General features: G+C 37.3%; 1 protein-coding gene and 1 long non-coding RNA gene across 5 annotated transcripts in view; one reads left to right on the top strand and one right to left on the bottom strand.

The window, feature by feature from the left end:
- The window catches only part of PTGER3 (prostaglandin E receptor 3), a 195,647-nt gene that overhangs the window by 95,738 nt on the left and 74,256 nt on the right, over nt 1-25,653 (bottom strand). For 2 of the 4 annotated variants that reach the window (XM_004025973.5, XM_063697674.1), the window contains exon 3: nt 5,813-5,839. In XM_004025973.5, coding sequence (XP_004026022.1) covers nt 5,813-5,839 — 27 coding nt within the window. Of the gene's footprint in view, nt 1-4,959; nt 5,113-5,812; nt 5,840-18,691; nt 23,792-25,653 lie in introns of those variants that run through there. The other 2 variants (XM_004025976.5, XM_004025972.5) reach the window with 2 other exon arrangements.
- LOC134757103 (uncharacterized) lies at nt 11,867-18,134 on the top strand. Its single transcript, XR_010130712.1, has 3 exons — nt 11,867-12,260; nt 13,526-13,626; nt 16,911-18,134. It is a non-coding gene; the product is annotated as an uncharacterized lncRNA (long non-coding RNA).

Raw genomic sequence — 25,653 nt, 5'->3', positions numbered from 1 at the left:
AAAGGCAGTGAAAAAGCTATACAGGTGAAGTACCAGCCAATGTTTGACAATTCAAATATATTAGCTTAGGATATTATAATAATATGGCCAGGCACGGTGACTGATGCCTGTAATTCCAGCACTTTGGGAGGCCAAGGTGGGTGGATCACCTGAGGTCGAGAGTTCGAGACCAGCCTGACCAACATGGAGAAACCCTGTCTGTACTAAAAATACAAAATTAGCCAAGTGTGGTGGCACATGCCTGTAATCCCAGCTACTTGGGAGGCTGAGGCAGGAGAACTGCTTGAACCCAGGAGGCGGAGATTGTGGTGAGCTGAGATTATGCTGTTGCACTCCAGCCTGGGCAACAAGAGTGAAACTCCATCTCAAAAAAAACAAAACAAACAAAAACATAATAATACTAGGAAGTATCTTTAATGGGGATACTCCAACTCTTTGTCATTCTTTGCTGCAACTCAGCCTGTTCTCTCTAAATGTTTCTGACTAGATAGAGCTCAGGTGCTGCCTTACAGGAAGGACCACAGCCTATCTGCAGAAGCCTGTCTGCATTGCTTCTGCCAACCCTACTCTCTCTGTGGATAAGTCTCTTCCACAAATGCTCCCTTTAGACAGATGTCATAAAGAAAAAGAAAGGACGAATTAGAGCACGCTTCTCAAAAGTTCTGGCTAGTATTAAAATATTTTCTTTGAGTTAAATATCGGACTGGATTCAAATAGAGTTTGCATTTTATTCACAGAGCTCCTCCATTCTCTCCTCCATTGTCTCTTCAGGCGTGGGGTAAAGGAGTGTTGGGAAAAGTTTATGCGGCGGAAGGGAGTTACATACACAAACACACATCTACGGATAAATATACGAAAGATTTGTTTCTTATAAAACAATAGGAACAATCTAAGTTTCTGAGGTTAATGGCTCCTCCCTTAAGAAGTTTAGTATTTCATAATTTTCTGTGTACAAAATGCAGTTTCACATTGCCTGTGCCCTAAATTGCTTTCTGATGTTGAATGATAGAAATCATCAAGCGACATTAAATTAATTCCACATCTCTAAGTTGTCCAAAGGGATTAAGCTCCTCCTCTTAAAGTGTCCCATAGCACCAGAGAATACTTGAGACACTGAACAGGAAAGGAAGAATATTCTAGACAGAAGGAGTAGCAAGTTTAGACTTGGAGTCAAGAAATGTAAAATAGTTCAAAAGAGTACAGTTCAAGGGAAAGAGAAATAATGAAGTTAGACAAATGGTAAAGGTCATGATGGATTTTGTAAGCCTTGTGAAAGAGTTTGGAAAGCAATGAAATGCATCATTAACTACAAAGAAAAAAACATCAAGGACATTTTTACTGAGACTTAACTTGCCAAATGATTTTATGGACACTTGAGGCATTCTAGTTTGTGTTGCTCAGATAGTTTATCTATCTAGAGAGATACTGATGCTGGCACAGGTAGGTGAAGGTCTAGATATTCTAGGGTAGCACTGTTCAATGCAACTTTCTATCCCGTCCAATATGATTACCAGTAGTTACATGTGGCTACCAAGAACTTGAAATGTAGCTAGCATAATGGTAATTTAATGTAAGGCAGTGGATAGTGGAGGAAAACAGAGAGAGGCTTGCTGGGGATTAGATGCTGGGAATATGGGCAGAACTCCAAAACCACCTCTGCAAATCCAGATCAACATTGAGAATATGGCAAAGTTCAGTTAATGTGGGACATAACAAATCTAAAGAGTAAATGTGTCAAAGTCCAGAGGCAAATTCCCAGCACATACTGGCAGGAGTTAAGGAGTGAAGGAATACACGAAGAAGGGTCAGGAAAATTTTAACTTGATTTGTTAGAGTTATTTCAGAAGGTACAGAGTGTGAGCTCCATGGATTAACTTTCAGTGGTCTCAAGTGAGAAACAGATTGAAGTAAACAATCTATTGCATATGGAGGGATTAACCAACCAAGAGGAAAACAAAGTTGAGGACATCCTGAGTGCCTTACTTCTTGCGCATCTAGAACAATCAGCTGTCTAATAGTTAATATTTTCTACCTCAAACTCAAAGCCATTTATAAATAAATTTTTGCCAGTACTATGAAAGATTCCTTTAAAATAAACAGACTCTAAAATAATTCAGGCAACTGATTACAAAGAATGGAGGCATTCCAGTAGGACCAATTCCTTCACCTCACTGGGTCACAAGTTCCTCATAAGTAAATGACAGGGTGGGTTTGCTCACCTTTCAGGGGAAAAAGGAGCAAGCGTATTGGCAATCCACTACTTTCAAACAAAATCAGACTAAAAACATATAAGAAAGTCAAATATGCAAGAGATAATGTATTTTAGAGTGAGGATTCTGTTCTACAGAGAGCTAAAACTGATTTAAATTTCATAAATATGCCTCTCCTTTTAGATATAATACCCAATAAATTCTAGCATTTCATGTCCTTCTTCTTCTTCTTCTTTTTATTTATTTTTTTAGATGAAGTCTTGCTCTGTCGCCCAGGACGATCTTGGCTCACTGCAACCTCCACCTTCCAGGTTCAAGCGATTCTCTCACCTCAGCCTCCTGAGTAGCTGGGACTATAGGAGCCCACCACCACGCCTGGCTAATTTTCATTTTTTTTGTTGTTGTTGTTATTTTGTAGAGATGGGGTTTCACCATGTTGACCAGGCTGGCCTAAAACCCCTGATCTCAAGTAATCTGCCTGCCTCGGCCTCCAAAGTGCTGGAATTACAGGCGTAAGCCACTGTGCCAGGCCCATTTCATGCTATTCTTTAAATTTGCTTCCTTTGTAAATGAAGACACTATTAATCAGTTTAATTTTAATGTGTCCAATAGAAACTAAATGCTAACTATCGATTGCATGCTTAATTACTTTTACCTTTGTCTTAACTCTACTGTTCCTTACCTAACTTTTTATAACTACTTTCTGCATTTTTGCATCTTCATTTTCCACCCATTTTTTTTTTTTTTTTTTTTTTTTTTTTGAGATGGAGTCTTGCTTTGTCGCCCAGGCTGGAGTGCAGTGGCGCGATCTCGGCTCACTGCAAGCTCCACCTCCCGGGTTCACGCCATTCTCCTGCCTCAGCCTCCCGAGTAGCTGGGACTACAGGCGCCCACTAACACGCCCGGCTAATTTTTTGTATTTTTTTAGTAGAGACGGGGTTTCACCGTGTTAGCCAGGATGGTCTCGATCTCCTGACCTCGTGATCTGCCCGCCTCGGCCTCCCAAAGTGCTGGGATTACAGGCGTGAGCCACCGCGCCCGGCCTTCCACCCATTTTTGAATAATAAAAGAAAATAACAATAAAGTATTAAAATTATTTTTAACACCATTGTTCAAGAAAACTTAGAGATACTGTATAACCTATAGAAAGAAATCATAAGAAACAAACACTTGTTTGCTGATTACAAACCTCTGAATTTGGTGTAGGAAAGGTCATGTAAGAGTTTCAGTGCATAATTCACAAAAACACAGATGTATTAAAAGAGCAATGTATCAAAGTCAGGAGCAATTTCTTCTGTTCCCTGTATTTCAATATCTTTGCCTTTTAGTTTGGATTTCTAGGATATTTGCATATGATGGGGAAACATGCTAGTATACCTTCAGCAGGGAAATATACGGAGTAGAAGAAGGAGATTGATTGGGCAGCACTGGTAAAGAAAAGGAAATGAATAACAATATTAACTGAGCACTACCCAGGTACCTAAAGATGCACTTAATTAACTCACATATTCCTCACAGCAATTCCTTCACTCTTTACACTAATATTTCCTTAGCACCTCCAATGTGCCAGGCACTGTGCTTGGTAGATTCGAGGACAGACAAGACAAAGCCTGTCTCTGCCCTTGGGAAACTCATATTCTAATATAGAAAACAAAAAGGTAGACAGACAAACAGAAACAAATTACTAAATAGGACAGGCACCATGAAGGAAGCAAATGAGCTGAGATAGTAAATAATAGAGAAATCTACTGTAGATAGGAATATCAAGAAAAAATGCTTCGAGAAAGTACTTAAGCTGTTAACCAAAGGAAGAAACAGAGCTGTAGCATGCAGGAGGTACGGAAAAGAGTGGGATAGCATGTGCAAAGAACCTGGGGCAGGAAAGATCCTTATGTCTGCTGAGTAATGAGTGGGCTGGTGGGGGCAAGAGGAGAAGTATTAGGAGCAGATGTGGTGGTGTAGCTGAGAAATTAGTTTTGCCTGAATTAGGAGTTTTAGAGATGGAGAGAAGTGAATAGTAGAAGATATATTTTGAAGGTAGAGTCAACAGTACTTGCCACATTTACTTATTAATATTCTCACATAACAGATGAGAAATGGCCTGAAAGATTCAGAATTAATTAAAGTTCTTGTAGTAAGTAACTTCATGATGGGGTTATGAACCCTGCCTTCCTTAAAGCCCCTTCTACTACATCACACTTCCTAGCTTTGTTAATTCAAGGTTAATGTAGGTTTTATAGAGTCCTAAAAGTGGAAGTTTTTTGCCAGTCTAATGATGTTGAATTAGAATGTGTTTTAATAACCTGAACAAATAACAGATTTTCCATTCACAAACCCATAACCTTATGTCACTGAGGAGGGCATCAAATTCTACAAACACCCTTTACATATTTCTTCTGGACCAAATGTTAAAATACTCTTGCATTTCTTCCAGAGATGCACTGCATTACCAGCATGAATATGAAAAAATTTCTGTTGACTAAAGCAGCAGTCTTGGCAATTCTGAACCATGTGCTATTCTTACTATAAGTCTAAATTGGGTAGTTTGAGTGACCAACCAGTTTGTTCAGCTTTGCTAAAAATATGCCCATGTTTGCCCAAATGACCTGGCTTACTGGTAATCTCCCACCTTTCCGAGTCAATCAACACACGGAAAGTGCTCAAAATAAGCAGGGATTAGAGTCACAAACTCAGCTGGAGGAGCTTGCTTTTTTAAAACACAGCACTCCTGTAGTTATTTTCTTCATTGTTATTCTGTCTTTACTGTTGAGATTCTGGTGTACACATTAATGCTGCTCACGAGTGCCTCCATTTCTTCTCTGTTCAGCACACGATAGGTTTGTACTTGCCCACAATGTGCAGTTGCCCTCTGTATCTGAGGGTTCTGCAAACTGCAGATTAACTAACCACAGATCAAAATATTGAGAAAAGAAAATAATAAAAAATAACAATATGACAATAAAAATAATACAAATAAAATGGTGATACAGTATAATCACTATTTATACAACATTTACATTGTATTAGGCATTATAAGTAATCCAGAGATTATTTAAAATGTGCAGGAGGATGTGCATAGGTTATATGCAAATACTACTCTCATTTATATAAGGGATTTGAGCATCCTGGGATTTTGGTAGGGGGAAGGTGGTCGTGTAACTAATCCCCAGTGGATACCGAGGAACAACCATACTTCTTTAGGTTGGCATCACATACTTGGTCTGGCAGTATTTAAGAGCTGCCGTACAATTCTTCCCTTCTGTGTGCAGTGGAGTCTAGTGATGCTTGAAGCCTCCAATAGCCTGAGTCTCTGATGAGGACAATGTGCTGCCAAGTCCCCACAGCTGATCCCCAACAGACATGTTATATGAGGGCAAAGACCTTTTGTCATTTTTAAATGCTAAGACTTGGGGATTTGTTGTTGTTGCTGCTGCTACCATATATCCTAATCTTTGTGACTGGGATAGGTTCCTTCACATTCTTCATAGGAAGGAAAACACGAACTTTCAATTTACGGAAATATGACAAACAGTACAGTTGGCAGAAAGTCAAGAGGTTTGGATTCAAACGCAACTAGTTTTAATACTATCTTTGCAACTTACTTGCTCTCTGAGTCTTCTTTTTCTCATCTGAAAAAGAGTAATAACAGTATAAGTTTGCTATAATTTAATACGCAAAGTTCCTAGAAGGATGCTAAACCACAGATGATGTTCAATGAAAATAGCAATTTCTGTGAGGGGTAATGGTAAATAGACTAAAAGTGTAGCAAAAGATAAACAACATAGGCATGGCTGAATCTGAAGAGACTATAGAAATGGGGAACACTGTCATTCATCCCCTCGGTTCTGCCTACCAAGCATCTCCTAGTCATAGGCATGCCTTTCTGTCTCTTCTGTGTTCAACTCATACTTTCCCTGTCCCGTTCCCACTCGTCTGTCACACGCTGCTCCCAGGAAAGTATATAGAAATCACTCACTAAGATAGCTGCATTTTAACAGGAATTAAGTTAAAGGGCTAAAGCTCCAACTTAGTATTTTAGGCCTTAGGTGGAAAAGGGCAGTGGATATCTCTCACCTGAACCCAGGCTGGCCAAGAGGATCCATCTAGCTTAATTATGTCCACTTTTTGGGTCCACTAACCTAGGAAGGTCTATTGGACCAGTCTTTATAAAAGACTTTTATGAGGCTTCATTTTGTGAAGCTGTCCAGATCTGCTGGAAAGTCTACCATTATAGTTTGGCAGGATCTTCTGTGGGGTCAGGAGTGGGGACTGGCAGTACTAGTGCTGTATGTCGACATTACTCTTAAAAATGTTCAGACAGTCTTAACATAGTCTCCTCATATTAATCCTCACAGCAATCCTGCAAATGGGCATTAAGATCTTTGTCATAGATGATGGAACTGAAGCTTAAAGCTTTTAAATCATTTACCCAAATTCACGTATATGATAGGTGGAAGAGTCTATATTCCAAAACCAGTACCTCTGATTTCAAGTTTAATATCCTTTTTTCCCCTTTCACTATTACAGTTTTCTCTGTGTGAGAAAGTAAATTCAATAGTGTCTCTTGATGGCATTTTGCTATCATGTAATACAAATATTTCTTTTTTGTTGTTACATAGTTGGGAATTTGAAATTCTGTTTTCTACATTCAACACTATAAGGAAGAAAAAATACATGACCGTTAAAAAAAAGAAACTACAAATATGCTATTGAAAATGAAATTAAAGTAAAGTATTCTATATTGTCATGTTTTCTGGCTAAAATAATACCCACAGTTTCAGAGAATTTTAATCTCTACCTATATGAAAAAAGAGAGAAGAGAATAGGGAAGGAAGCTAAGATTTTAGTCTCATCATTTCTTTAAGAAACTATAATTATTTTCTTATGGCTAACATAATTTCTAACATCAATCTATTTGCAGTCAGTTGTAAACATTGAAAATGTTTTGAAACTTACAGTGGAAATACAGAATTTGTAGCCAGACAAACAAGTTTGAATTCTAATAACACCACATAAATCTATAGGCCTTGAGGAAGTAAGTTAATTAAGCCATAAATTAGAGATGAGCCTCAAGCTTCTTATCTCTGAAATGAAAGTTTATAATAACAATCTCATAGAAAGGTGGTGGCTATCACATGACATAGTGGATATAAAGCACTTATAGATTATAAACTTTAAAAAAGTTTACTTCCCTTTTCTCTTTGCATCAGATAGATTCTCATCATTCTAGAAATAACCTGATTCTTATTCCCAAGTAGTGCACAATCAAGTGGATTTTATTCACTTAGTAAGTATTCAAAGAGAGAAAGTGAGAAACAGAGAAGAAAGATGGAGGAAAGGAAGAAAGGAAGGAAGACAAGGAGGAAGGGAGAGAGGGGAAAAGTCCTACTAAGAAAAACAATACTAAAATCAGATGGAGACATGTTCCTTCTCTGCATGATCTAATATTGTTCTGTTAGTAGAGATTGGAAGTACTTGGAGTTACCCATCCTGCCCTTGTCCTCTTTCCCCAGTAGAAATACAGGAAATAAAAAAAGTTTTATAACACTTCTGATAATATCACTAGAAATTGGTCATTAGTTCTCAAAGCAGAACTTCTTGCTTGAAATATATTTGGCCCTATTTGATTTTATCATTCATTCAAGGGTGGAATTGTTACAGAAATATATTCTATGCCACTAATCCCATCACTATGCACAATTATACATTTATTTTTTAGACAACCGACCAGATTCCAAATGTAAACCTGAAAGACCTAAAGAAATTTTTCAACACCCAGTCTAGGATTGATCTTAACTGGACTTTGGCTGTCTATGGCATCTCAAATAGCGATTTCCAACTTCACTGTAGAGGACAGCCATTACAGGTTTGAGCAGCTATCTCCACCATGAGAAAGAGTTAATTTTTTGTATAATTTTGAAGTCTGAGTGAAGTTGAAGTGTGAATTCATTACAGGATATCGTGAATGTTGTTAAGTGGATCATGCGAATGCAGTTCCCTCTATATTTCCTATAATGATTTGTATATACTCTAAGTAATTACAGGCATTTATATTTATAATTAGCCTTTTGGGGGAACCATTTTAAGAAAATGATTTGTTCAGCTGTGTACCAGATTAGTATCAGCCGGGTGTTTGTCAAATACCACCGTAACTGGGAAAACACAGCAAGAAGTGTTGATACAAAAAGAACTTTAGAAATATGCTTAAAGTTTCATTTTTTTTTTCCAAAAGTAGTTGCATCACTTCTTAGAACACAAGTACATGTCTTTCAAACACGATTTTTTTCTTTAAAAAGTGGGGCATGGGTACACAAATAGAGTGATGAAATGAAAAAATACAATCAATGGAATTTTACTGGCACAACGTAAAGGTCAGGATAAGACTAACAATACAAGCATTAGAAACAACACTGAGCAATGTTCTGAATGATCATGAACTGCCTTTAGAGGCTTCTAAAGCACCAAGATGAATTGGTGCCAACAACTGGACTATGGAGTCAAGAGACCAGCAGAGGCAGTTGACCCAAACTCAAGATGAAACTTTTATAAATAAATATAGGCCGAGTGCGGTGGCTCACAGCTGTAATCCTGACACTTTGGGAAGCGGAAGTGGGCAGATCACTTGAGGCCAGGGGTTTGAGAACAGCCTGGCCAACATGGTGAAACCCCATCTCGACTAAAAAATACAAAAATTAGCCAGGTGAGGTGGCCCATGCCTGTAATCCCAGCTACTCGGGAGGTTGAGGCAGGAGAATCGCTTGAGCCAGGGAGTCGGAGGTTCCTGTGAGGCGAGATTTTGCCACTGCACTCCAGCCTAGGTGACAGAACAAGACTCTGTCTTAATAATAATAACAATAGAAGTAAAGCTGTTTGTTATATTCTTGTGAAGGTTTGTCTGTGTACAGGACAGAATCGTAAATTAAAATCCCCAAATAAGAAAGTCTGAGTCAAGAAGGCAACAGTGAGACACTATTACCCTCTGTTTTCAGTAATAACATCATACATCTATTCGAATGTCCCCTTGTCCAAAGAATTATGTAAACCTTAATCATCTTTTAAATGGGCATCATCTGATTTCCTTTCAAACTTCAACCCCTAAATGAGTATATTGTTCTGATTTGGAAACTACCAGGGAGAAATCTGACTATTCAAAGCAGTGAAGTCAACCTGAGTTGATAATGTAACTGCAGGCATTCTTACAACATTTCATCCTTTCCAATATAAATAGAGCAATTTGACCTTCATTTAACTTGATCATTTAAAATCCATTATGAATAACATAAATATCTTTCCCACTATGTGCTTTAAAAACTTTGTACTATTTATTTTTTTGCAGGGAAAACTTCCAGATAATACAGGGTCAGAAATCTGACCACTTTTGAATTCTCTTCCTTTTTAAAATTTATTTTTAAATTTATAATTGACACAATAATATTACATATTTCTGGGGTACAATGTAATGTTTTGAGGCACATGTACATAGTGTAATGATCAAATTGGAGTAGTTATCATATCCATCATTTTAGACATTTCTTTGTGGTGACAACCTTCAAAATCTTCTCTTCTAGCTATCTTGAATATGTAGTACAATGTTATTTTTCTATAGTCACTGTATTGTGTAATACAACACCAAAACTTATTCTTCCTGTATAATTTAACGTTGCAGCAATTGACCAACCTTTTGTTGTCCCCCCCTTCCAGCCTTTGGTAGCCACTATTTTACTCTCTATTTCTATGAAATCAATGTTTTTAGATTTCACGTGACTGAGATTATGCAGTTTGTCTTTCTGTGTCTAGCTTATTTCACTTAATATAATGTCCTCCAGGTTCATCTACGTTGCTTCAACTGACATAATTTCATTCTGTGTTATGGTTAAATGGTATTCTATTGTGTGTCTGCATGTGTGTGTGTTTGTGTGTATAACAATTTTTAATCCATTCATCTGTAGATGGTCATCTAGGTTCATTCCATATCTTGACTACTGTGAATAGCACTATAATAAACATGGGTGTGCAGATGTATCATCAACATACCGATTTCATTTTCTTTGATATATGCCCAGTAATGAGCTTGCTAGATCAAATGGTAGTCTATTTCTAGTTTTTAAAGGAAACTTTATACTCTTTTCCGTAATGGCTGTATTACCTTATATTTCCACCAATCGTGTGTAAAAGTTCCCTTTCCTTTGCCAGCATGTTTGTCTTTTTGAAAAAAGCTGTTTTAACTGCGGTGAGGTGATATCATTGTGGTTTTGATGAGCATTCCTCAGGTGATTAGTGAAGTTTTGCATTTTTTAATCTATCTGTTGGTTATTTGTATGTACTCTTGTGAAAAAATGTCTATTCAGGTCTTTTGCCATTTTTTATTTGATTTTTTGGGTTTTGGCCATTGAGTTGTTTGAGTTTTTTATATAATCAGGGTATTAACTTATTATCAGATGCATAGTTTGCAAATATTTCTCTCATTCTGTAGATTTTCTTTTCACTTCATTGATTATTTCCTTTGCTGTACAGAAGCTTTTTAGTTTTATGTAATCTCATTTGTCTATTTTAGCTTTGGTTGCCAGGGCTTTTGAAGTTTTATTCAAAAAACCTTTTCCCAGTTCGATTTCATGAAGCATTTCCTCTATCTTTTGCTGTAGTAGTTTCATAGTTTGGATCTTATGTTTGAGTCTTTAATCCATTTAGAGTTGATTTTTGTATACCGTGAGAGATGGGGGTCTAGTTTCATGCTTCTGCATGTGGCTATCCATTTTTTTCAGCACCATTTATTGAAGAGATTGTCCTTTCCCCAATGTGTGTTCTTGGCATCTTCGTCAAAAATCAGTTGGCTGTAAATGCATGAATTTATTTATTGGTTCTCTATTCCACTGATCTATGTGTCTATTTTTATGCCAGTATTATTCTGTGTTGGTTACTAGAGCTTTGTAGTGTATTTTGAAGTCAGATAGTGTGATGCATCTAGCTTTGTCTTTTTTGCTCAGAATTGCTGTGGCTAACTGGGTCTTCCGTGGTTCCACATAAATTTTAAAATTGTTTTTTCTATTTCTGTGAGGAATGTCACTAGTATTTTGATAAGAATTGCATTAAATCTGTAGATTGCATTGAAACTGTAGATTGGGGTAATATGGAAATTTTAATGATTGTTTTCTCCAATCCATGAACATAGAATATCTTTCAATTTATTTGTGTCCTCTTCAATTTTTTTTTTTTTTTTTTTGAGATGGAGTCTCACTCTGTTGCCCAGGCTGCTGGAGTGCAGTGGCAAGATCTCAGCTCACTGCAACCTTCACCTCCCTGCTCAAATGATTCTATGATTCTCCTGCCTCGGCTTTCCGAGTAGCTGAGATTACAGGCACCTGCCACCATGCTTGACTAATTTTTGTACTTTTAGTAGAGATGGGATTTCACCATATTGGCGAGGCTGGTTATGAACTCCTGACCTCGAATGATCCACCTGCCTCAGCTTCCCAAAGTGCTGAGATTACAGGCATGAGCCACTTTGCCTGGCCCCTCTTCAATTTTTTTCATCTATGTTTTATAGATTTCTTAATTGTAGCCAGGGCTGACGTGTCATTGAGATTTTTATTCAATTTTTTAAACACTTTAAGTCCCACAGACAACATCATGTCAGGTCTTTATGATTTTGGAGTTTAGATTTGGTTTCCTCCCTCTATGAACCCTTCTTGTTATAAATTGATTTTGTCACCCCCTTTCAAATTCATATATTAAAGTCCTAATTCCTGGTACCTAATGCGACCTTATTTGAAAATAAGGTCATTGTAGATAGAATTAGTTAAGATGAGGTAGGATGGGCCCCTAAATCAATATAACTGGTGTTCTTTGAAAAGTGGGAACACACACATTCAGGGAGAACACTATGTGAACCTAAAGGCATAGATGGGTATGCATCTACAAACCAAGAAACTCCAAAGCTTGCTGGCAGAAGCTATAAGAAAGGGATGGAGCAGGTTTTTCCCTCACAGCTCATGGAAGAAACCAACAGTGCCAACACCTCGATCCTGGACTTCCAGCCTCCAGAACTGTGAGGTAATAAATTTCTGTTGCTTAAACCACTCAGCATGTGGTATTTCATGATGGCAACCCTAAGAAACTAACACTAATACACTTTCTTCACAGTTGTGCCAGAAAATTGTCTCATTAGCTGATTAGTGACTCCCTTATTATTTCTGCTTTTGTACATTGAGTGGGAATATTTGCATATCATTGATGCCAGAATCTATCCTTCAAAATGATGGCCATTTTAAAAATGGATAATATCTTTAAGCATTGCCTTGCCCTTCCAAAAGGTGAAAAAAAAGTGAGGCTTGGTAAGGAGGACAAGATCTGCTAAAACTTGCCATTAAAAAATATTATAGCAGATCTCTGGATACGTTCCAGTATTAAAACACATTTGACAGAAATATGAGAAATAAGAGACCATACTACCAATGTCATTCTATCAATGTCTTCAAGATGACAGCAAAGGAGCAAGAGGATCAAGGAGGAAAATAATAAAGAATCCTTGCTATCAAGCAGAAAGGGGATTGGCCTTGATCAGTGGGAAAGTTAAAAAGGGCCACAAAATTAAACTGCTCCTTAAAAAATAGAAAAGGAGATAATGAAGTCAAGGGAAAAGCAACATTAGTATCTGGATTTAATTCATGACCTTCTTAGTCCTAGGAGAATTTGGGCCAGGAGAATTTCCTAATCAGCAGCTGCACTCCCCACTTCTAGCTCTCTGGGCCACATTTGACAAATGTAGATCTGAAACTTTAGTATGGATGAGAATCACCAGAGGTCTTCTAAAACAGATTGCTGTCTCTCTTCCCACTCCATCCCATAGTTGCCAATTCATAGGTCTGGAGTGGGGTCCCAATAACTTGCATTTTTAACAAGTTCCCAGGTAATGCTGATGCTGCTGATCTGGGGGCAATACTTTAAGAACCACTGGACTATATCAATGTCAAACCTGCCTGATGAGAAGAATCACCTGGAAGGTTTAAAAAAATGCAAAATCCTCGGCCCCCATGCCAGACTTTCTGACTCAACCTCCAGGGAAGAGCCTAGAATTTTCTATTTCAGCAATCCTGCCTGATTAATATGATTAGGCGAGTTTGGAAAATGCTACACCAAATCTCTATAAATTCCCTTTTTTTAGCATCTGTCGTTTTTCCACTTGGTTTCAGTGAATTTTGCAATATGGCAGTAGCTATATGATGAGCTAAGAGTAGCACAAGTACTAGGTTCTGTACCTTGAATTTCCTGATCCCATTGGCTGACCACAGTACCCTGCTTTTTCTTTTTATGAACAGGTGCCTTGGGAGAGAGTCTTCCTTAATCCCAACTGGCCCTGGTATCATGATGTCGTCCAGAGGCCACTCTGAAACAGACTCAGATGATGTAGCCTTCACTGGTAATTCTCTGCTTATCTTTCACTCTTTCTTATCATACAACATGCATATTTTGCTCTGAATATTAATGGTGGCTCTAGCCTCAGGCTGTTTCCTCTTAACTTTGAAAATATTTACGTGTGAGTTATGCTCCACAAGTTTTATTTCAAAAGCACTTTCTCTTTATTTGGCAGGAATATTCTTGCTGGCACTTGCAGAGGAAATCCCATTGGTTCAGCAGATGGCTAATGATAATTGAAGTTAACTCTTTAGAGAACAATTAGAGATTTCCCAAAAGGATTGTAGTAAAATTGCTTAGGGGCCTATCATGCCCATCTGCTGCTTTTGAGAACATATAATTCCTATCTCTTAGATCCAAATTCAAGCCACAAACTCAAAGTTGAGGCACGCTGTAAATGGCTTTCTTTGGACCTTCTTTGCCTTTTGGGGATTTGTAATGATTCTAAATATAGTGACCTGATACAGTTTAGCTCTAATTTTTGCAGCAGCACTGCAAGTAGATGTTACTCTATTTTACAAATAAGAAAACTGAGGCTAAACAAGATCAGATATAGAGTCTTGAAGATTATACAACTGCCTAGTATCAGTCAGGATTCAAACCCACAGCTACCCAACTTACAAGCCTGAGCTGCTCCTCCAAGACGACTCTATTCTACTTTTGAAGAAATGCGGGGTCAGGTTTGAGAGCAACATTTTCATTTGTTATTTTTCCTGGAGTTTCCAAGATTGTGTTTAAATTCTACCAAGTGAGAAAAGGTTACAACAATCATCCTTAGTTTTGTTTGCTATCTCAACAGGACTCTGCGTGCTTTGATTCTAAATGTAAAATTAGCTCTGTCTGTTACAGGAAAGCCATCAACTGGGCAATGTATTAGTCTGTTCCCTCACTGCCAACAAAGACATACCTGAGACTGGGCAATCTATTAAAAAAAAAGAGGTTCAATTGACTCACAGTTCCATATGTCTGGGGAAGCCTCACACTTCATGGTGGAAGGTGAATGAGGAGCAAAGTCATGTCTTACATGGTGGCAGGCAAGAGAGTGTGTGCAAGGGAACTCCCCTTTATAAAACCATCAGATCTCATGAGACTTTTTCACCATCATGAGAACAGAACAGGAAAGACCTGACCCCATGATTCAATTACCTCCCCTCAGGTCCCTCCCACAACATGTGGGAATTCTGGGAGCTACAATTCAAGATGAGATTTGGGTGGGGACACAGCTAGATCATATCATTCCACTCTTGACCCCTCCCAAATCTATGCCCTCACATTTCAAAACCAATCATGCCTTCCCAACACTCCCCCAAAATTCTTAACTCATTTCAGCATTAACTCAAAAGTCTGCAGTCCAAAGTCTCATCTGAGACAAGGCAAGTCCCTTGCCTGTAAAATCAAAACCAAGTTAGTTACTTCCTAGATACAATGGGGGTACAGGCATTTGGTAAATACAGCTATTCCACATGGTAGCAATTGGCCAAAACGAAGGGGCTACAGGCCCCACCCAAGTATGAATTTCAGTGAGGCAGTCAAATCTTAAAGCTCCAAAATGATCTCCTTTGACTCCATGTCTCACATCCAGGTCACGCTGATGCAAAAGGTGGGTTCTCATAATCTGAGACAGCTCTGTCCCTCTGGCTTTGCAGGGTACATCCCCCCTCCTGACTGATTTCATGGGCTGGCATTGAGTATCTAAGGCTTTTCCAGGCACACCGCACAAGCCTTTGGCAGATCCACATTCTGGGGTCTGCAGGATGGGAGCCCTCCTCCGATGGCTCTACTAGGCAGTGTCTCAGTGGGGACTCTGCATGGGGGTTCCAACCTCACATCTCCCCTCCATACTGCCCTAGCAGAGGCTCTCCATGAGGGCCCTGACCCTGCAGCCAATCTCTGGATATCCAGGCATCTGCACACATCCTCTGAAATCCAGGAAGAGGCGCCCAAATTTCAATTCCTGGCCTCTGTGTACCTGCAGGCCCAACACCATGTGGAAGCTGCCAAGGCCCAGGCCTGTGCCCTCCGAAGCCACTGCCTGAACGGTACCTTGGCTCCCTCTAGCCATGGCTGGAGCAGCTGCAGGGTGCCAAGCCCCTAGGCTGCACACAGCAGGGGGGCCCAGGAATCCACTTTTTCTCTCCTAAGCCTCCAAGCCTGCGATGGAGGGGCTACCAGGAAGGTCTCCAACATGCCCTGGAGACATTTTTTCCATTTTCTTGGTGATTCACATTGGGCTCCTGGTTACTTATGCAAATTTCTGATGCAGGCTTGAATTTCTCCCCAGAAAATGGGTTTTTCTCTTCTATTGCATGGTCAGGCTGCAAATTTTCCAAACTTTAATGCTTCACTTCCTCTTGAACATTTTGCTACCTAGAAATTTCTTCCACCAGATATCCCAAAGCATCTCTCTCAAGTTCAAAGTTCCACATATATCTAGGGCAGAGGCTAAAAGCCGTCAGTCTCTTTGCTAAAGCACAGCCAAGAGTCACCTTTGTTCCAGTTCCCAACGAGTTCCTTATCTCCATCTGAGACCATGTCAGCCTGGACTTCATTGTCCACGTCACTATCAGCATTTTGCTCCAAGCCATTCAACAAGTCTCTAGGAAGTTCCATACTTTCCCACATCTTTCTGTCCTCTGAGCCCTCCAATTCTCTAGGAAGTTCCAAACTTTCCCACATTTTCCTATCTTCTGAGCCCTGCACACTGTTTCAACCTCTACCTATCACCCAGTTCCAAACTTGTTTCCACATTCTCAGGTGCCCTTTATAGCAACACTCAATTTACTGTATCAGTCTGTTTCCATGCTGCCAACAAAAACGTAGCTAAAACGGGCAATCTATAAAGGAAAGAGGTTCAATTGACTCACAGCTCCACATAGCTGAGGAGGCCTCACAATCATGGCAGGAGGTGAATGAGGAGCAAAGTCATGTCTTACATGGCAGCAGGAAAGACAGCATGTGCAGGGGAACTCCCTTTCATAAAACCATCATCTCTTGTGAGATGTATTCACTATCATGAGAGCAGACAGGAAAGACCCACCCCATGATTCAATTACTTCCCAGTGGGTCCCTCCCATGACAGGTGGGAATTATGGGAGCTACAATTCAAGATGAGATTTGGGTAGGGACAGAGCCAAACCATATCAAGTGGTTATTCAGAAAATGTGACTAACTATTGGTTTTAAGTAACAAAAGGATGGTTTCAGTCTTGAATTATCTTGAATTATTATTTTTGCTCAAACTTTCATAGTTGATTGTTGCATATCTTCTTTCCGTTCTTTCTTTCTCCAGCAAGAATTTGTTTGTACCAACTCTATGCCATACACTGTGATAGACACACCAGACGTGGAAGTGAGAAATATGATTCCCATCTTGGATAGCAAAGAAGATGGACAAATAAACCAACAAATTAAACACAGAAAAATGTTTTCTAAAGGAAGGAGGTTTCTTGAAGGAAGTGGTACTTCTGTTGAAATATGAAAGATGAGTGAGGGTTAGTCACATACAGAAAGGGAGAAGGGAGTATCCAATGTAGATAGAACAGCATATGAAAAGCACAGAGATGTGAGAGAGCAGGTAGGCACTGCTGTAAATCCAGGTGGATGTAAAAAAAAATCAGAGCCTTGCAGGAACTAGGTTGTAGAAAGCTCTGTGGACTAAGTTTAGTTGGTTTAACTTTATCCTAAAAGTCACAGGAAAATATTAAAGATGTTTAAAAAAGAAAAAAAACAGATTTTCATTTTATTAACAAAACATAACTCTGGCAGCAGGTGTGGAAAATGGATGGAGGGGCCAGGACCAGAAGAAAGACACCTGTTACTGAAGCAATGCAGATGGGAAATGATGGATACCTAGATGTAGACCATGCCAGCAAAGACGGAGGGGCAGAATTGAGTAATACTTGTAGAACTAATGTAACTTACAGGATGATTAGATACATAGAAAGGAGACTAATTCGATCCTTTATTTTTCTTCCTTTTTCAAAAGTTTTTTTTAAGACTATATTACTATCTTTTCCCCATTCCCTCCATACTTAATATGACAGTTAGCTAATTTTACTTGAATACCTATGTCTTATTCTTTACCACCACCACCAAGCAGCAGCATCTCCCTACCACCACCACAACAAGCAGCAAGTGTTTACGGAACACCTCTTACTAAATTATCCTTTGTCTTGTTTTGTGACAAATTTACATTCCTCTCTGCTTTACTTTTGCTTTATCCTGTATTTTTCATTGTTCTGTGGTTTAGCATGTATTTTCTTCTGCTCTTCCAGGACCGTAGGATTTCAGAGCTTGTTACTTAAGTTCTCAGGTTTTTGATATGTACTTGGAATTTTATTTTTTACTACTTTCTCAAAGTAATGCTCCACAAATATTTCTTATGTAATTCCAATGCATCTAAAGAGATTTAGCATTTGAGTTTTATGTTAAATCAATAAACTGATTAAAGCCATAACTAGCAATCACCAACTTTTATCTGGAAATAAACTGAAAACTATTATTCATTTACTAAGGCTCTGGTGTACTTATTTCTGTAAAGAGAACACTATACTTTGCTCAAAGAAGTAATACAATTTATATTTTCTCCTGTTCTCATGTGTGCAAATTATGTTCATTTTATTGTACAGGCTATATATCTTCTGCAATACCTGCATCTGCCTGTAGGTGTAAAGTTAAAATTCAGCTCTTCTGTCAAGGTAAGAAATTAGATAGCTGGCTAAAATAAGTTATTTCAGTGTATACTGCTCAGGTGATGGGTTCACCAAAATCTCACAAATCACCACTAAAGCACTTACTCAAGTAACCAAATAACACTTGTTCCCCCAAAACCTATAGAAATAAAAAATTTTAAAAAATGAATATAAAAAAAGAAGTTATTTAATATGCAGGCTTATATTTATTTTTTCATTGTTTACATTTTTTCTTTATTTCTTCTAAAAAAAACAGGATGCATGCACAAAATGTGCAGGTTTGTTACATAAGTGTACATGTGCTATGGTGGTTTGCTGCACCTATTGACCCATCCTCTAAGTTCCCTCCCCTCACCCCCGACCCCCCAACAGGCCCTGGTGTGTGTTGTTTCCTTCTCTGTGTCCATGTGTTCTCAATGTTCAGCTCCCACTTATGAATGAGAACATGTGGTGTTTGGTTTTCTGTTCCTGTGTTAGTTTGCTGAGGATGGTGGCTTCCAGCTTCATTCATGTCCCTGCAAAGGACATGATCTCATTCCCTTTTATGACTGCATAGTAATTCCATGGTGTATATGAACCACATTTTCTTTATCCAGTCTATCACTGATGGGCATTTGTGTTGGTTCCATGTCTTTGCTATTTTAAATAGTGCTGCAATAAACATACATGTTCATGTGTCTTTATAGTAGAATGATTTCTATTTTGGTGGTATATACCCAGTAATAGGATTACTGGGTCAAATGGTATTTCTGGTTCTAGATCCTTGAGGAATCTCTATACTGTCTTCCACAATGATTGAACTAATTTACATTTTTTCTTAACGGCAGTCATGTCATGCCATGTTAAAAAAAATACAGATGTTTTCTTCAAGAAGTCTAAGGAAAGACTTCCTTGTACTACTTAAATAAGACTGCCAAAATGGCATAATATCAAAAAAGAAATGTAAATAGAGAATCAACTGCCAACTAAATGCCACCATTACTCACAGTGTGATATCACCTACTTGTCTTAGGCATCATTCATTTATATTATAGTCTGGTCCACCGAGACTATTCATCACATTTTTATTGAGCAATTTCTATGTGCTTAGTAATGACTGTGCTGGGCTCTATAGGTTCTCTGTAGGTGCTTTAAGTCCTGCCCACAATAGCTTACAATGTGGTTGAGATTTAAATAAAAATACAGAAGTTTTTAAAAATATATCTTGTACAAATTACCTTAAAGTAAAAAAAAATTCAGATAATGAAAATAAAGCTGTAGAAAATCTAGGATGAGCCTAGAAATATTTTGTATTAATAAAATAGTCAGTAAAAGCCTGGATTAATGAAAAATATGAGGACAGATATTTTTAGGATGGCAATTAAACACTTCTGTAGTCATAACTAAAAATGTAATGAGAAGCGTATATTTTATACAGATCCTTAAGATACCTGCATAGTGACAATTATCTTAAGAACAGATTTCTTTGAAATGTGCTTCCAATTACTAAAGATGTTGAAAAACTTTTTCTCTTAGTTTATCTGATTTCCTTATAACTTTTATTTCATTATTTATTTAATTTTTGAAAATTGTTCTTATAGATACTAAAAACACAGACCCTAGTCAACTCTGTCTGAATTTTCATATATTCTGTGGATATATTTTATTATGTAAAAGATAATGACTCTACTGTTCTCTTCCCTCCTTGGGAGAACTTAGATAAATATATCTTCTGACGGAAGCCAAAGCTTCTAAACACAATATTCTCTGTTCTCTTACATATCCCTGGCTAACAGATCTCGGCATGGCTTGGCATGCTTGTTCACATTACCCTGGTCCAACCTCTCTTGGGAACAGCACAGCTGAGTTTTTTGTTTATTTGTTTGTTTATTTTCTTTTACATTGGGTTGCACTGATGCTGAATGAAAGCACTAATGCTGCAATACAATGGGGGCTGGAGTAGGCAGCAGTTCACTTCTTCCAATGCAAAAGCTGTAAGTTTAAAAGTACGTGGAATATATTATATGTATAGTGAGGACTCATGTCTATACAGCCCACTTAAAGCATATTAATGTTATATGTTTGTTTCACATATGTATCCCACAGAACTTTACAGTAGTTACTATAATTAAAATAAAACTGTAGATCAAGCATCAGTTCTTCACAAGTAACTTTTTTTTGGCAAAGTTCTTAAGGATCTTACTTTATTTTGAGGGTTAGTTCTATCTTTGTTATAACCTTGTTGCATAATGACAAGAATTTGTGTTTATTGAAAATAACAAAAATGAAGATGAAGCTACTTGTTAAAAACCAGTGTTTTGCTGAATTACAACCCAGAGTTTTGAGTACACATATAACATAACATTATTTTCAATGAATTTGTACACAATGGATACATTTGTCTAGATTGTAAACAAAAATGTTCTCTGTACCTGCTCAATTTTGCTGTGAAACTAAAACTACTCTAAAAACTAAAGTTTTTTTTAAGTATCATATATATATATACTGATATGTATATATAGAGATACAGTTTCTCTACATCGGATTTTAAACTAATTGGACAAAGATAATTTCTCATTGTATGAGAAATATCTTTGCCAAATAGTCGTTATTTTTCTAACTTTTCCAATTATTTTGTTACTTATTACTTTAACAAAAAAACCTTTAATAAACATGTTATGTAAAACTTCATGTGGGCTGAGCATGGTGGCTCACACCTGTAATCCCAGCACTTTGGGGGGTTGAGGCGAGTGGATCACTTAAGGTTAGGAGTTCAAGACTAGCCTGGCCAACATGGTGAAACCCCATCTCTACTAAAAATACAAAAATTAGCTGGGAGTGGTGGTGGGTGCCTGTAATCCCAGCTACTCAGGACGCTGAAGCAGGAGAACTGCTTGAACTGGGGAGGCCAAAGTTGCAGTGACCCGAGATCGCACCATTGCACTCCAGCCTGGGCAACAGAGTGAGACTCTGTCTTAAAAACAAACAAATAAACAAACAAAAAGCACTTCTTGTGATTATTCTCCCTGGATGTAGACATTTTTAAACCAGGAAAGTTTAACGTGAAATGACAACAACCACTAACATGAACAACAACATAAAAACAAAAAGCTATCATGTTCACTTATGTTAATCTTTTACATAAATGTTACCTTTGCTGATAATTTACTTAATTAGTAACATCTTTCTAGGTGTCAAACACTACACTAGTGCCAAGAGACCTATGGAAAAAAAATTAAGAAACGAGTCCTCTCCACCGTGAATTACAGTTTTGTCACATGGGAAGAGACATATACAATGAAAATATTCAAGGAATAGTACAATACAATAGTTAAAATGAGTACTATGTAACTTCAAAGTTGCAGACAGAGGTAAGGAAAAAACAAAAATACTTAAAGTATTCAAGGCCTAAGGACAAGGTGAGATCTGAACATGTGGGAGGTGGGTAGGTTTTGCATGGACAAAAATTATCGTGAGGTCTTAAAAACAAGAATAGCATCCAAAGGATGGTTGGGGTTGATTCCGTTCATGATATTTAAACCCACACAGTCAGGAAGCCAGTTTATAGTTGAAATTGAGATTCATATTAAATAGGTAGAAATAAGTCTGGGTAAAGAATCAATCATAAATACTTTCTGAGGATCTATCGTGTAACACTCATTTTATGTACGTTATTACAATTACCCTACAGGTAAGTACGATTATCTTCAATTTATAGATTAATTTATTGAGATGCAATTAACTTTCTCAGAGTCACAGAGCTTGTGAGTGGCACAGCCAGATTTAAATCCAAGTTTGATTCCAAAACTCATGCTTCTGTTACCACATCACTTTGTCTTGTAAACAGAATATCATTGCAGCAAATCTTTCATCCCATTGTGCTGTAAGAAGGAACAGCACACCTGGCATTTTAAAAACTTGAACCTGAATTTGAATTCTTACTTATGTTAGGTATGAAAAATCGGTTAAGCCCTTTATAAACTGTACCATCTTTTGTAAAAATAAAATAGTGAATAGATGACAGCTAGTCACACAGGCGAATGAGGAACAGATAGAAGTAACAGAAGAATGGACATTCTTCTGATGTTGGCAAATACTATGTACTCAATAAAATTCACTGAATTTAAACCTAAGTAAAGGGATTGTGTACAGCATCAGCTTTGTGCTAGTTAAGACCATTTTAAATATAGATTTGGAAGAAAATAGTTATAGTTTATAGCTAATTCACAACTGCTTCTGCTATTTAAGAAGGACTCTACTATTGAGTCATTATAGTTGGCAGAAACGATATGTAGTCACAGCATATGATCCTACAGCAAAACTTCTGATACCATATTTTCATCGCTTCCCAAGATGTCCTATAGGTGACAGCATGGCCTTTAGCATGGTACCTACAGAGGAGACAGTAAATATGTGGTGAATTAAGTAAATGAGGGGACAGAAGAAAGGGAGGAAGAGAAAAAAAAAAGACAAGAAGAAGAAAAGCTGATTGAATTTAAAAGCAGGTAACGGCATATCAGCTGAAAACTATTAGATGACTCAAGTATATCTTTTCGAAGTCCACAAAGTTTTTTATTTTGATACAGACAAAATAGATTCTTTTATTTTATAAAAATGTAATAAAGTTTGTTATTCAACAACTGTTATTTATTAATTTTGCCTTTGTATATGCTGCCAGCAAAGAAATATTAAGAAATCCTGACTTGGTCATGGTGAATCAGAAGGCCTACCTGGATTTTTTTATCACTCTAACTGCGCAGCTAACCATTCAACCTCAAATTTGTTTTTTATGACACTCCAAGGATGCCCTTAGCTGCATCACTCCTTTGTCGTCAAAAGCTTAGAAATAACAATTAAGCAGATTCCTGAGTTACTAAATGACAAATAACTAGAATTGAGACTTAGGAACTTTTAGTTCCATGCTTAGCCCACAGGGACACAACATCTCTAAAACATTAATCATAATTGGGCACAAATATTTTTTGTCACGATTCCCTCCTGCCCTCATTTGCTTTTATATCTCATTAAGTTCATATCCTATTAATTGAATTATTGCTCTCAATATGTTGACTTTTCACCATCATAAGCTTATACTGATTTTTCAAACTCATATTGCAAAAGCAAGCTATCATGAAATGTAAAGATGTCCACTTTGGTTAAGATTCACGTAAAGGTTTGAAGTTGAAGAAAACTCCTGGAACACAGGTCTTTCTTTTCATCACTTTTCCTCCAATCATCATCTGTGAAATTCTTCCCAACTTCTTAAATGCATATTCAAAATCCCATCCAAGAAACCAATCTAATATTCAGAGGCATGGATTATAATAATAAAGTTGATCTCCATGGGTATTACTGACAAAACAGTCATTAAAATAAAAAGATAAAAATGAAGAAATAATCCAAATCAAAATATATAATTATCCTTCTCAGGTGGGAAGAAATACGCAAATTCAGGGAAGCAGGAATTGCAATAAAATGTCCAACTCCATTCTTTCATCATCTGTTAGAATAGAGAGAGAAAGATGCAATAAGCATGGATGGGGATTATTTTTTTTTAATTTTGTGTATGGTGTGAGGAGTAAAATATAAGTAATAAATTTGTTTGCTTTAAACGTTTAAAACATTCTCTTTTGAAGTAATTACATGTGTTTTATTTTTAAAAAAGCAATTGTAGGCACAATAAATGGTCAAATAATCTTGTTGTAAAAACAAGTTTCAATTAGTATATAACTCTAGTCTAAAAAGAAATAAGGAAGAATAGAAGCTGAAATAGCCAGGAAATAGAATATTTTCCTATCAAAACATCAAAGTAGGCCAGACGTGGTGGTTCATGCCTGTAATCCCAGCATTTTGGGAGGCCGAGGCGAGTGGATCATGAGGTCAAGAGATCAAGACCATCCTGGTCAACATGGTGAAACCCCGTCTCTACTAATACAAAAATTAGCTGGGTGTGGTGGTGTGCACCTGCAGTCCCAGCGACTTGGGAGGCTGAGGCAGGAGAATCGCTTGAATCTGGGAGGCGGAGGTTGCAGTGAGCCGAGATCATGCCACTGCACTCCAGCCTGTTGATAGAGCGATACTCCATCTCAAAAAAACATAAATAAATTAATTCATTAATTAAAGTATTCTGTTTATTTTTTTAAGATAGTACACAGTGCCAGTTAGTATAAAGCAAATTTTATCACACATGGTTGATGAAATTTTAAATCTAATTATTTTAGCAAACAGTCTGACTACATGTATCTTTAAAGAACATTAAATATTACACATTACTTATTTCATAAATTCTCCTTATGGCAAAATATATATATATATATATAAACAGTTTTTTCAAACCTCTGCCTTTCAGTACTTGGGTAATGATACAGTAATATTTTCATCAATGTGGCAAATTTGGCCACAAAATTGACCATATGGTTAAGTAAACTACAGTGTATTGTTTAGATAGCCTATTACATAAATATTAAAATGGCTTCACAAAGAATTTGCAAATAGTCTGAGAAATGCTTATTTTATGCTAAATAAAATGAGAACAAGATTAAAAAATGTATATCATAATATTAACATAAGTATGTAAAACAAAATTAAAAAACTGCAGGAAAAAAAGAATAGAAAAACATACAGTAACATGATACTGAATTTTTACTGACTAGTGAGACTAAAGTTTAGTAAGCTGCTTTTCTTTCTAATTTTCACCATTTTCCAAAGTTTCCATAGAGAACAGGGCTTATTTTTGTAACTGAGTAAAAGTATAATAAGATTTACTTTAAAAAATTAAAAATGGAGTTAGAGTGAACCTACCAAAAAAGAGATGGAAACAAGGTATCTCTCTTCGTTTCCCTTCATTGGTTTTCTAGGGGAATCTGTATTAACAGCAAAACAGTACCCAGTGTGCACATGCGTGTGTGTGTGTGTGTGTGTGTGTGTGTGTGTGTTATAGACATAGATAGATAGACAGATACATATAGATAGATAGATAGATAGATAGATAGATAGATAGATAGATAGATAGATAGATACATAGACAGATAGATGTGGGGAAGGATATAGGGTTATAAATGTGAGTTGAGTAAAAATTGTATTGGCCTCATGATTTTTAAGCTGTTTTTCAGAATCAACCAGCTTGTTCTTATCCTGTAAGTGGCACACTATATATCTCTATTGAAAAAACACATTCATCTCTTCCTCTGAAAAACAGGAAAAATTCTCTCAGTTCCCTCAAACATCAGGATAAATGTCTAAAGAAATTGAGCTGCTTGAATGTTCATATCCGTTATAACAGCTTGTACCGAGCAGAGGAGTTACTGTACCTGACATTACTCAGAGAATAAAATAAAATCAGCATGCTTTTTCATTAAAATG

Source organism: Gorilla gorilla, chromosome 1 (assembly GCF_029281585.2).
Source record: "Gorilla gorilla gorilla isolate KB3781 chromosome 1, NHGRI_mGorGor1-v2.1_pri, whole genome shotgun sequence".
NCBI lineage: Eukaryota > Metazoa > Chordata > Mammalia > Primates > Hominidae > Gorilla > Gorilla gorilla.
The sequence above is the reverse complement of the archived record's forward strand: the minus strand, read 5'-3'. Positions and strand labels throughout refer to the sequence as shown.